The sequence below is a fragment of the Dermacentor variabilis genome, chromosome 1 (assembly GCF_050947875.1).
Source record: "Dermacentor variabilis isolate Ectoservices chromosome 1, ASM5094787v1, whole genome shotgun sequence".
Taxonomy (NCBI): Eukaryota; Metazoa; Arthropoda; class Arachnida; order Ixodida; family Ixodidae; genus Dermacentor; species Dermacentor variabilis.
Window position 1 is genome coordinate 179,797,817 of NC_134568.1, and position 13,785 is coordinate 179,811,601.

The 13,785-nt window shown below is 40.6% G+C and overlaps 1 protein-coding gene across 3 annotated transcripts in view; it reads left to right on the forward strand.

The window, feature by feature from the left end:
• LOC142588558 (CD109 antigen-like) overlaps positions 1–13,785 on the forward strand; it is a 142,573-nt gene that overhangs the window by 90,785 nt on the left and 38,003 nt on the right. For 2 of the 3 annotated variants that reach the window (XM_075700405.1, XM_075700398.1), the window contains 8 exons: positions 1,523–1,672; positions 1,785–1,907; positions 2,502–2,556; positions 10,519–10,678; positions 11,477–11,594; positions 12,124–12,237; positions 12,373–12,477; positions 13,367–13,495. In XM_075700405.1, the coding sequence (XP_075556520.1) occupies positions 1,523–1,672; positions 1,785–1,907; positions 2,502–2,556; positions 10,519–10,678; positions 11,477–11,594; positions 12,124–12,237; positions 12,373–12,477; positions 13,367–13,495 (954 nt within the window). Of the gene's footprint in view, positions 1–1,522; positions 1,673–1,784; positions 1,908–2,501; positions 2,557–3,210; positions 3,353–10,518; positions 10,679–11,476; positions 11,595–12,123; positions 12,238–12,372; positions 12,478–13,366; positions 13,496–13,785 lie in introns of all 3 variants that reach the window. The other variant, XM_075700400.1, reaches the window with a different exon arrangement.

Below are 13,785 nucleotides of genomic sequence, written 5' to 3' on the forward strand. Positions count from 1 at the left end.
ATGCAATATACTTTACTATGGCATGTTTGCAGTAAAAGTGTTGCATGTATTTGACATGACCCAAACAATGGCCAAGTTATCCAATTGCTCAATCTATGAATTGACAAAGAAGGCAATGAAATGCTCTCTGCATAAACATACCTTAATTTAGTGAAAAATTCTGCTATGCACTTTCATATGTTCTACAAAATTTGCACAGAAACAGCTTTCCTCAACATGACCAAGTGATGCAGCACCCAAATGTCGTCAAAAGGATGCCCACTAAACTGCTACAGAATAATGAGGGAAAACACGGGGAATGCGGGAGATGGAAATTAGACTGAGCAAAACGTGAACACGGTGAAAGCAGGAGCCAACGTTTCGACAAGTGGACTTGTCTTTTTCAAGGCGACATATGCTCTCCTTCGCACAGCGTATATAGGTACGGTTCTTCTAAAAGGGAGCACAACATTCTTTTCAATTGTGCACCCTCGCTGCTAACACACTCTCGATCAATGCCTCGCCCACCCACCTTACCCTCTTCCCCATTTAGAAGAACCGTACCTACATATACTGTGCCGAGGAGAGCATATGTCACCTTGAAAAAGACTGACCTGTTGAAAAGAATGACGTGTCGAAACGTTGGCTCCTGCTTCCACCTTGTTCATATTTTCATCATCGTACAGAATGAGGAACTAGTGACCAAGTTACTCACAGGGCGACAGCAGTGGCAGCATGATTGGCATGTTTTCGTCTAAAGAAGTGCACTTTTGATGACTATATAAGAACCTCTCCCAGTTAGTACAGTATTCCATTGTCAATGAGCTGGCTGGCAAGGCTGTTGTGTTATCACCATATAGCCAGCACGTTGGATATCAAACTGCAGGTAGTAGTCATGATGCCTCTCATTCTATTTGCTCATTGCTTCTATGGTATATGTTGCATTGTATGCATTGGTCCAAACAAAAGTGAAAATCTCTTGTCATGCACTGTAACTGTGCTCTGCACTCACACACTGCCTAAACCCCAAACACCTGGGGAAGGTGAAATCAGGCACAAAGCATTTACACCATGGTGCAGATTGATTTGTTCCATGTTATGACTGCAGAAATGCATACCTTGTCGCTTTGCTTTGTCTGGGTTGTATGCTAGTGCTTGTCTCGCCTTGCTTTTTTCCATGAGCACATTTTTAGCAGTCAATTCTTGCTGTGCTTCACTGCTGTCATGCTTGGGGCTTGTCCAAATTGACTAGTGCATAGAAAATTACTCCAAATTGAACATTTGGTACTGTAGAAAAACACACATATTTTACTAGGACTAGACGGCCAGTTCAAAGTGTCCGAATTTCTGAATTAGTCAAATTAAGATTTCACGCCACATATTTCTCCATAATTAGGCTGTTGCTTAGTTTCAGATATAAGTTGTGTTGGACTTGCTGACAAGGTCAATTTTAACAAAAATAGTTTTTTTTCACACCAAGTGTAATGAAAATACATATTGCAGTAGATGTGTCACTTACCTCCTTTGTGGCTATTCATTGCAGGTGCATGTGCAGACAAGCATAGCTGAAACAAAGCCTGGTGGGCAGTTGAATGTCTTGGTGTCAACAAAACCCAATGCATACATTGGTGTTCTTGGTGTTGACCAGAGTGTGTTGCTCCTTAAGAAGGGCAATGACTTGAGCCAGGAACAGGTGAGTGACTTCATTTGGCATGCGGCATAATGTGTATTTTTTTCTCTGGAGGCAGGGAAGAATTCACAGCATGCAACGAAGAATTGACTGAGCAGACATTTTGATTTTCCAGGTTATAGAAGAACTGGAATCGTTCGATAGTGGGAAGAAGGCAAAGCACTGGCCCCCATGGTACAGACGGCGCAGGCGTTCTCTCTGGTGGCCAGGATCAACAACTACACATGACCTCTTTAAGGTAGAATGAAAGCTACAATACTTGCATTCTAGGCAGGTCATTTTTCCAAGCTTGCAGGTGACTGAGAAAAACATGAGGGCTTTAAATCGGGCAGTGCCAACAGTGGCAGTATTTGTTCTAGCATAAACATTTCCGTAGTGCGAGATTTAAAAATGTTGGACCCAAAGTTAGTGGACACGATTTCTCTACGCAAAAGAATTTAAATGTTTGTTTGATTGCAAGTTGTTGTCTAACCTTGTTCATTCCTGAGGAGAACTGTGTGGACCTTTGTTCTTCGTAAATTTTTGCATATACAGCAAAGGTAAAAAAGAATTATATTGGGGGCAAAATGTCAAAACACCAGTGTGCTTAGATTTAGGTGTGCATCAAAGAGCCCTAGGTGGTCCAAATTATTCCGGAGTCCCTCATTATGGCTTGCCTCATAATCAGATAGTTGTTTTAGCACATAAAACCCCATAATTTTTATATTTTCTTTAGAACTATATGTGGTAAATTATATATATGTGGTAAATTATTTTCCTGGAAGACATTTAAAAAGTATCTTGCAGATAATTTGTGTTTTGTTGTTTATGAAAATTCTTGTAATCTACGCAGGATGCAGGCATGGCTGTGCTTACAAATGGCCTTGTGTACGAGTTTGACGATGCCAGTGAGTCTGATGGCTGCTTTTAGCTTGCTTGAAATGTTTAGCAATTCCATGAATGCACATTAATATGCTGTGAGGGTGTATATATAAATTATAATTTTTTCAGTTGATTATTTAGATAGGAAACGTTAATGTTCAGCTTTAATTGGAACAGATCTAGTATCTCAAAGCACATCCCTTGTTATCAGCTATGTGAAGTAGTCTGTTTTGAATACTGAATGAGAAGGGGGGGGGGGGTACAATAAAAGCCGATTTTTTTATTTTGCATGCATGACATCATCCTGTTAACATTTGGAATTAAATGTTTTAATTGTGGCATGGTGACTGTTTGGGCTAGTTGGTCAGTTCCGTTTGCTGTTATAGTGACAAATCAATGGCTGTTCTATCTGTAATTTTTTATTCTTGCAGAAAGGATCTAGTGTAGTGGGTAGTCATAAGATTTTGATCAGGGAACGTTTTTAATTGAAGGAAACAAGAATTGCTGTTAGGAAAGCAGAGAAAATGCAAATTTGCTAGTGCCTTTTCTGGCTTTTATAATGCAGATTTCTTACCAAATTCCTTAAACATCCCGGAGCATTTACTAGTGCCCACTCTTATTTATTATTGTTGACCCTTCTTAATTTTTTGTCCTCCTTGCCATAATTGCCAATCCTTCAGTCTACTATCGTTCTGGATTTGGTGGCGACTTTGAGCTCGAAGACTCTGCATATGCTGGGGGATCGGCAGGTCGTAACGAGGGAAAGCAACGACTGCGACGCTTCTTTCCCGAGACTTGGCTGTGGAATAACACCTTAACAGGGTAGGCTTTTGCTTATAGCTTGCTTGGCCTATTGATCCTTCTAAAAGCCATTCTAGCCGTGCAGACATGCTTGGAGACAAACTGCAGTTGTGTTGTAGTGTACAAAATAACATCTGTAGAGCCATCTGCTGTGCTTACACAGTAAGAAGCTGCATTATAATGCCTTTACTGAGGGCAGAACTTGCAGTGTTGTATCGGCGTTTAAGTAGCCTAGCTTTGAAATGCATAGAAGAGCGTGTATACCGCGCATTATACTAGAGTGAGGTCCGCAGTTAGTTCTCTGGGGGACACTGTGCTTCATACTTGTAGCAGAACATATTTTTATAGTTTTAAGAAATTCACAGTATCTTGTATCACACTTTCATTTCTAGAGCCAAAGGGCTTTCAGCAGGTTTATGGCTGATGCTCCATGCCATAATTCATAGATAAGCAGCTATCCATTAAAGCAAAAGACATTAATAAATTTAATGTCAGGACTTCTTTTTTGGAACTGAGACCATTTCTTATCAGATACTGATAGCAGTTCAAGTGGTGGCACTGGGTGGCTGCCAGTCAAGTTGCAACACAAGTTTATGGCTATAAAGGCAGTCGTGATGGGTATCAGTAATTTACCTAGCCAAGCATATTTTACTTTATCTTAAATTACTTTCGACAGCGCAGTTCTGAATTAATGTGTAGTAAATTAATATGTTTGCACAGACATTGTAATTCTGTCGTTTTTGTGCTTTTAATTTGTTCCACCTCTGCATTAGTCATGGTGAAAATAAAATGCTAAATTCTAAAAATTACGGTTATACTAGACATATCAATGGAAATACCAGCAAACATTTGAATAGGGGACCACAATAAACCTCACAAACACTACCAGTTTGATTACGTGCAAGTCTGTGTGGCTGAAGCGCTTTACTTTGTGCATTGCAGAAGCTTTTGCTTTGATTTCTGCACTCTGTTCACATGACACTGCTTTTGCATTTACTTGTGCCATAGTACAGATAGTAGTGTTTGAGATGAACCTTTGTGACACACTTGATGGCACATTACCACATGTGCGTCCTGCGGCAGCATCTGTTTTCAAGCTGTTTGACTGCGTGCACTCTGTGCATGCTATGTTTTTTCTGCTTGTGCCTTTAATATCGAGTTTTTCTAGTAGTGATTGTGTAATTATGTTAAGGACTGCCATTTAATGACTTCACAAATCACATCGGTTCATTTTGAGCTCCCTGTGCAACGCTAGCAAATTCCCAGATGTGGAGACTGCATTCTGATCAGATGTAAGAATACAGTCGACTTCTGTTAACATCAAACTGGTCGAATTAACCTGTGGGTCATATTAAAATAAAGGCAGAACAACTTCCGAAAAGCACTGTTTATGCACTTGGCTGTACTTGCCTTTAAAGTTTCTTTCGCCACAGTACAGTTGTGTTGTGCGGTGAAGCATATAAAGGGGAGGGGAGGAGGTGTCATCGTTGCGAGACATACGTGTTAATTTACACATGCACATGCGCCGTCTCCAGTCACATTATGAGCACCGAGATGCCTAATAAGTTTACTGGCAGACCTTCAGAGATTTAGGTAGATCCCTGCTCTTTCGTTGGCTTTAAACGTCCCTTGACTTTCGGAGCTTTTACATCTTGCCACCTTCCTTTTCGCTAGCTTTCCGAAAACACATATGGTTTTGCTCCGCTTCATGGTACACGGTGTGTGTGTACACGGATAATTAAAGAACGTGTACGAGGCTCCCCCCTTGACGGTCTCATATACGAGACGCACATGGCTGGCAAAATGAGGGCTTCAGTCACCAGAGCAACGTCTGAAACAGCTCTTAACAGCTAGCTGCCAGTATGCTTATTAGGTGTCTAGGTTTCTGTACTGTTGCCGAAGACGGCGCATGTGCGCCTGTATAATTAAGAAAGGCGTTCTACGTCTCATGACAGTGGCTCCTTTGCATTCTTGGTATGCTTCACCACATAACTTCGCTATATTACGGCGAAGCTGACCAGTAAAGTTCGAGTTATCTGAAGAAGACCAATCTTGAGATCGAAATAACAGAAGATTGGGCCCTCAGAAATGTATGGTCGCCGGCCGGGATCTTCGGTCGGTATGTTTTTAACGAAAAAAAAACGAATTAACGTAATCTGAATTTTGGTGTTCATTAAAGAACACCAGGTGAATGAGGTTCTACAACTGGGTTAAAGAACTCTAAATATGAGACCTCTCATGTATCTTATTCTGAGAATGTTCGAATATAATCTTCAGCTTTCCACAGTGCCATCTCTCATAATGAAGAGATAACTTGGTTGCAGCCTGCATTCAGGATAGCATCATGGTTATTTCTGGTGTTGCCCATCTTCTTGCTACTTGGAGTAATTGTACTGAAATTGCTAAGAATCAATTTTTCTTGTAGCGCGATAAGTAAAAAAAATGTGAATATTCTTACTATTCGTAGAACTTATGGAGTAGGAAGAAAAAGTTGTAAATCATCAGCTGTTCCTCTCAACACCGTGTAGGTATGCATTTAATCAGCAACTCTGGTTAAACTTGCTAGCTAGCTGCCAGGCTCATGGTACAGTGGCATCAAAAGTTTGGAGCCGGGAGGAAAGTAGAGTGGCACTGCAGATACCTGGCCAGTCAGCTCGCTTGGTTGCAAGCGCACACTCCCTTGCCCCCATATTGCCATAGTGGCCCCTGTCATGGTGTACGATTGTGCAGGGGTACGGTGCAAAACCGACACCATGTTACATAATCTTGAAAAGTTATCTTTTTAATGATTGGGAGTTCGTGTCGGTAATGTTATTTAATGTCATGTAATGTTACAGTTGACTTCTGTTTAATGAAGATAAATTAGCTGTTCACTTAATTCACTTTTGTGCAAAGATCTCAATGAGCACTTGCACAATCTGTGCAGGGAAAAGCTTGTATCTCGGTCTTATGTCAAATGTTAGTTGCGACGAGAGCCTGCTAAGTCTATGAACTGAAGTGTGGCAGAGAAATGTTATGAGCCATATTCAAAGTGCCCAATTCCACAGAGGCTGACAGAGATGTGTTGTGTAGGTGACAGGGCATGTCTGCTGTTTACTCTCTTCTTTAGCTTATAGAAAATTTTGCTAGACCACCTGCTGGCTTCTGTGTGCAGTCTTAGTTGTTTTGATAGCTGCTAAATGTATGGTAACTAGATATTTCCTGGAGATCCACTTGCTGACCTGATTATGGAATGTTTACAGTGCACTCGAAACCACCTAAATCTTGGATGTGACCATTTGTACAATATCCATTTTTGAGCCCATCTTTGTGACAAATGGAGCCTTTTAAATTTACTTTTTGGGTGGTTTGACGGATGTTTTGGAGGTAGCCATTCATTTAATCGTTAGTCTATGATCTTGCCTGATTTATGATCTCACTGAGTTTGGATAAACAAAAAGTCAACTGTATGTAGTGATCATTGTCACCTTGCACTAGTTGAGATCTGCACTGTAGGATACTTATGGTATTATTAATTCTTTGGCTTTATTTGCCACTAATATTGGACTAGCTTTGGTTATTATGTCTTTTTGTATTACGTATGTCACCCATGCTTCTGATCCTGTTGGTAGTGATGCATCAACTATGAAACCACTGCTTTGGGGCTGCTCCACTAGCTGCATCTTGCACTGCTTGCTCACTTTCTTTGCTATTACTCTTCTCACTGCTGTTTCTTTAACACAAGCTCTTCTAAATATAAGAAAAAGCGAGCACACAGCGAGACTAGTATGAGAAAGATTATATGACAAATGCTTTTGTCCCATTCCCTTTTCTCTGTTCGCCTCTTTTCAGGCTTGATTTTTTTCTGTATACATGAACAAGTACCAACTCGCCCAACAGCTAACTTTTCAAAATGCATTCACAAATTTCTTGCACTTTGCTGTGCAGTTTGATAGTTCCAGCTCCATTAAAAGCACAAGAATTTCAGTGTTAAATTTGTTTAGATCGAACGAAACAAACTGTTCTATTTTTGGGAGAATATGGCCACTTCACCTTGGAAAAGGCAAAGCTCATCTGTTGTGTAATTTCTGTTAGTCTGTTCCCTGCTGCCCAGCATTTGCAGGGTCAGTATCTTGCAGTAAGACCAGTCATGTGGGGAGGTTGTAGATTATTGTTCAGTAAAGTCGTGAGGTTATCTTAATAGCTGTATTAAGTATTTGCTTAACGATCGATGCTTGCAAGAGAGTATCAAGTAATAGAGGATGAATAATGCAGTTAAACCTCGATGTAACAAACTTAAATGTAATGAATAATTTACTTTTTGAACTCGATGCCTATAAAACTTCATGTATTTTAGCCCCAAGGTAACGAAATGTATGTGTGCATGATTTCAATGCAACCAAATTTCATTGTTGCTACAAAGGAATATTGAGGTGTTCATTGAAAACTGTACGGCAGGTGCCGCTGGCCAAATGGCTGAATTATATGCTGCTGTTAAGACATACCACACTGGTGTTATGAGGTAAAGCTGTCCTCAGATGTTGTGCTGCACATATGGTTGCACAATGGAAAGTCACGCAAAAGTTTAAAGGAGTGTTTTAGTCTATAGCGCCCGGCCTGTCCTGGCTGCTGGGTCCTGTCCCAGACAAAAGGGTAATGCAGGTTACAGGTGGCGTGGAAGTGAAGAATGCTTATTGTGTAAACATGTACGGTATGTACGAAGCACAGTGCTCAGGATGGTGTACTGCAGCAGGTGGTGCCTTCAGCAAGTGGCCTACATAAATTACTCGAATGTGCATGCACAGTGCAACAGGCTAAACTGTAGAATGCTGGTACATGTGAACTTTGCCAATGCTTAGCCAACGAGCTTCCCTTTGTCATTCACCTGCAGAAGCAATTGTAGAGTAGGACGATCCGCCATGTGCAAATGTACAGACTGCACCTATAAGTGGCCTTAAAATGAAACCATCCTCGAATGTTGCGCTATGTCTAAGGTTACGCGATTAAAAAATAAATAAAAGCGATTGAGTGTTCTACACGATACGTGAGCTGTATGATGCAGTCAATAACATGCGCTTATGTTTTACACATTGCAGAAGGGACTGACATTCTAGTACGCTCTAGGAGCGACGTAAGCTTACTGTGCAGAATAGCACAAATGTACAGTCAACTGCAAAAGCTTACAGGACGCAGGATCTGCCAAGAAGCTGAATTATCGCGAAGCATGGTCACACAGCTTCGAATTAAATGTTCCAACAGTAGCCTTCGCCACCTACACAGTGATTCATTAAATACGAAGTCTCATGCCTTAACAATGCAGGAATTCACGTTCGAAGGGGAAACCGCATCCCGTACACTTTTGCTGTTGACTGTACATATGCACAAAGCGCAGAAACTCTCTGTGCGCATGTGCCAAGAACTGTGAGCAACACCACGTTTTGTCTATGAAAAGAAGCGCAGATAGTGAGCGTGACAGGAAAAGCCGTGGGACAGTGGGAAATGAATTTCAGAATAGCACCAAAGCTTAAGTCTGCGAGATTCCTACCATCATATTATCAACTGTAGAAACAGCCGAAGTTTGCCTTTATGCACCATGGCATTACCGTGCACAGATCGCGCAGCGTATGCTGTCTGCAGTGGTGCAACTTGTGTACAGTTAATTTCTGTAGTAACTTTTCCCCTTAATTATGCAGGCCCAAATTTTGGGGCGCAGCCTTTACATGGGGTGCAATCCTTGTATAAGATATATGCAGCAAGCATTCAGTGTTTTCAGTTTGAACGGACGAAGGTATGCAAGATTTTTGTTCTAGAAATTTCTCTAAATGGAAAAAGAGTCAGTGAAAGCAAATTTATCAGAGTTGAGACGGCGATCATGTGCAGCTGCGGGCCTACAAGCACTTTGATGCAGGATGCCAGATAATTTTAAGGTAGCGTGTTGGCCTGCCGGCCAAAGAATCTTTTTTTTTTTCTTTATTATTTACGGCTGTTTCACTTGTTGCTGCTACAAAAATGAGAAGCAGGAAGGGGGTATGCAGAGTCGGTGTCCTTGCAGTCTTCACGCTGCAACCACTGTCGTGGATGAACTGGGCAAGTTCACTGAAGCAGACGCGAGGTTGTATCTACCTAGCCATATTTTATTAATTATTCGTTGGAGCTCTGTACCCACATAATGTTGCAAATAGTCATTTCTATTTGTGTTTGAATATTGAATGCACTCACTCTTATTACCACACAGTCACATTGCCGTATGGCATTGTGCCTTTCCTAGACTTCCCGAAAACTTTGTTATTCTGTGTATTGGATGTAGCTACAGTGTTGAATGCAGGACCCGTGGTCATACAGCACATTTCTGTGTCGACAAACTTAGTGAACCATATATTCACCGACTCAAAAAGAGTAGCATGGCGTAAAAAATTATCCACCAAAAAAGAAATCCCTGGATGTAAAAAAAAAAAGAAACACCAACGAAGTAAGCTGATTTCTGGGAAAGTAAAAATCTGGAACACTGAACCCTAAATGTACGTTATTTTGACATAACAAAATTATGATGTAATGAAGTGCCAACTTTTTACACTTTGTTATAGCGAGGTTTAACTGCAATAGCTGTCTATGGAGTCGTCACTGTATTTGTTGGAGCAAAGGAGGAGCATTGCTTAGACTTTACAAACAACAAACCAGATTTTAAAAAATTCTCTCATGGGGAAGCAGCACTTGAGGGAAAATGTTTTCAACTTAATATGGGTTGGCTATATTGGTTGCTATATTTTTCTGGCTAATAGTCAATTATTGCAAACATTATTATAAAGTGATCCATCACTGGATTTCATCTTCTATGCCATTTGAAAGTGTAATTAGTATATGAAGCCAGGCTGTTTATAACTTCTATTTGCGAAGTTTACATGTAGTAGGCAATTATCAAGCGCTCCACTGAAAGATGCTCTGGAAGCATCTTGTTTCCATAAATGAAAGGAAAGAATTCTGCAATTTGTGTTCACAAGGCTGATAACTTTTTTTTGGCTTGTTTACGAATAGACAGTGTATCAGGTCATCGGGCTTCGTGGTTTTCTTTCTCATTTCCTTTTTTGGGTAGGATGCTTACTCAGTGTCTCTGTTTTCCCTCTTGTTCTCTTGTCTTTCCTCTTTTTTTCTACCTCTTTTGCATGCCCTTGTCCGTCCTTCCATTTGCTCCCTCTGGACACTCCGGACAGTCTATGCGAGGAAGCAAGTGATTCGTCTAGACACTGATGTCTTGACCAATCCCGTCCTTCCACCGGCTGGGCTCCCTGAAGCACCACCTCAGGTGCCTGGTCGCATTAGGCTACGTCAGCAGTACCCTGAAACTTGGCTTTGGACCAATGCCACTGCCAGGTATTCGCAAACCCAGCTTGCATTGCATCTTTCGCCTTGGGTGGATGCTGCCATTTTCGTCATTGTTTTCTGGTGCACTACTGGGCTTGCATTGACTGTATGCTGTTGTAGAGGTAGTTCCTGGGTGCAGTGAGTTTGAGGTTTTTGTGTATTGGGATGCAACTGACATCATCGGGAACTTGATGTTTCCTGTTCAATGTGCAGGTGAAAGTAGGTGTTGAATTAAGGATGATACTTGAAAAGTGTGCAATGATGCTGCTTTGTTTATATTTTTAAAGCACTTTGTGGTGTGCTGTATTTACACTTTTCAGTGTACTATGGTCAGTGCAGTGGTCATCATGGTTGCAATTCACATTGGTAACAGCTCGGAGGCTTCCTTGCAGAGTCTTCTGTAGTCTACAATGTTATCTGAACACAGAACTTACTTTTGCTTGTAATTTTCATTCTAGAAACCTGACATAGAAATAAGTATGCTGTGCAACACGAAAGTTCAATAATAAAAATTTGGTCCTCAAAATGGCCTTTTATGTGCGCCTTGAAGTTTTGTGTTGCACGTGCTAGATGCTTAAACTTATGTGCATGTGAAATATGTACATGCTTTTATTTCTGCTCTGGCAACCTATGTCTTGAATTGCATTTTCGGTTGTCCTTGAAATTGTTTTGCTTGAGTACTGAAAGGAAATCGTGTTCAAGACTACAATGAAATGAATTTACTGTTGTGAGCTGTATCGTTAAATGTATTTGTGATGTCCTTTAAACATCCCTAATTATCACAACCTGTTCTTGTTCTTGTCACAGTCCTGATGGTAGGGCTGTCATTTCAAGTACTGTTCCTGACACCATTACATCTTGGGTAATCAGCGCATTTGCGCTAGATTCTCTCACTGGCCTTGGTATTGCACCCTCTCAAGCAAAAGTAAGATGTTATATTATGTCACTATTTTGCAATGAGTAGTATTAAAAGAATTGCTGTTGCATGTAGTTTAATACTTAGGTGGTATGATTGCATGAAGATTTAATAAATGTACAGCATACACCATATGCAGGTGAGTTCTAAGTTAATTTCCTTGTACTGTACTTTTTATTCTATCATTGGTGTGCATTATGTGAGGCCATTACTTCCTCAGTTTTGCTGTTAAACATCTGCTGGTATTTTTGTAAAAATGTAGGTTGAGGGTGCATGTCACTTTATTGCATCTGTTGAATGCGAGTGAGAAGAACTGTTATGGAAGAAGCAAATGGCTGTGGAAAGATAGAGAAGCATGATAGCATGCAAGCCCATCCACATAACTGTTGAAAGGAACTATTCATGATTTCTTGTGCTCGGGGCATTGTACTAGTTCAAGATTTATTATTGTTGCCTAAAACTGTGTGCTTGAATTTGCAGTTCCTTGAAGCGCATTTATGTTCTGTTTTTGTGATAATGTGAATGTTTTATATGCTAGGTGACTGTCTTCCGGCCATTTTTTGTCACTGCCAGTTTGCCATACTCGGTACTTCGTGGAGAGTCTGTGGCAATCCAGTGTGTAGTTTTCAATTACAACAACAAGCCGGTTGAGGTGAGCTTTGTGTTTTGTAGCCCGCAATGTTATAACTTAAATTATTATTGTGAGTTGTTTTTATTTTTCCTTGACGGTCTTGCACGCATTGTTCAGCTGGCAATTTCCAACTTTCTCTTGGCACATGCATTTTAGGCGGAAGTGACATTAGAGAATCGACCTGGAGAGTTCATCTTCAGTTCATTGTCAAATGATGTCACAGGGGAAGAAGGAAAGGACAGACGTTCCAAGAAAGTTACAGTAAGTGCCTGTTTGTTTTGCTGATATCGTGTTGTACATCTCCAGGTGTACACTTCTAGTGAGAGCTTTTAAAAGCTTGTTTGATTAGTTGATTTTTATATGTATTTTTGAAGCAGCACGAAACATTGACTAGACACAGCAAAAGAGAGTGTGTAAAAATTGTGCTTTCAATGATCAAAAGTTGTATAAAAAACGCATGCATAAAGAAAGGCTGGTACATTTCTCCAGCTTACTGTTGTATTGTTATACTTATGCAGTTCGCTTTCTTCGAAGCTTTTCCATGCTTGACATTGCCACACATGTTGTTTACTTTTTGTCTCTGACTGGTTTTCACTGAATTACGTTATCATGTTATTGCTGTGCCCAAAATTTCTTGAACGGTCTTCCAAATTTTATGGTGAAATAGGCACATTTTATCATTGTATGAGCAACATGAATATTGTTTTGCAATTTTAAATCAACACGAGCACCAGCAATCTGGAATGTAGGGTGGCACATGTGGGTAGAAATTGACGTGCAATATTAGGCTTGAAGACTGCTAGAGTTGTCTCTTAAGTGCTGCTTTGTTTTTAGGACACTAGTTCACCCATTAAAAGTTCGAATTTTTATCCATTCTTTCTGGTTAGTGGTTCTGGCCTAACCATCACTACACAGCGACAGTATTGTTCTGTGTCTGTGGTTGCAACGATTTAATGCATCTATGTGGGCATTACTTGCACCATTGGGAAAATTATTAGTAAGGTGCCTTGCTCAAATTTTATGGCATTGCTGCTGGGCCTGCTCTGTCTGTGTATGTGTTTTATAACTTAGCACAGTTTTTGCACTTTGCTAACTTGTTTCCTGAACAAGTTGTGCAGTGGTCCTTATAACTTTCACTGGCACTTCTCAGGTACCAGCTCGGGATGGTGTACCTGTGTCTTTTCTGATCACACCTCTTAAGCTGGGCTACATTGACATTCGAGTGTCAGCTACTTCAAGTCTGGCTGGTGATGCCATACTGAAGAAACTCCTTGTGAAGGTAAATGCTTGGTACAGCCTTTGGCACTTGAAATTACTAGCAAGGCAGGCAAACATTTCTCTACAGACCATCCTGGCTTTTATATAACCTTGACTGCATTAGTTTTTATGACCTGTGATACCGCCATGCTTTTTTTAAGCGTCAATAACAAAAGCAAATGGAACAAAAGAAGTTTTATAATAGTGAAGTGTCTTCTGCTTAATGGCCATGGTGTTCTGTGTCTCTGAAAGAAAATAGAATTGGTGGGAAGCAGGTTTGAAGAGACAGTGAAAGCAAAGCCTCCTGTTAAA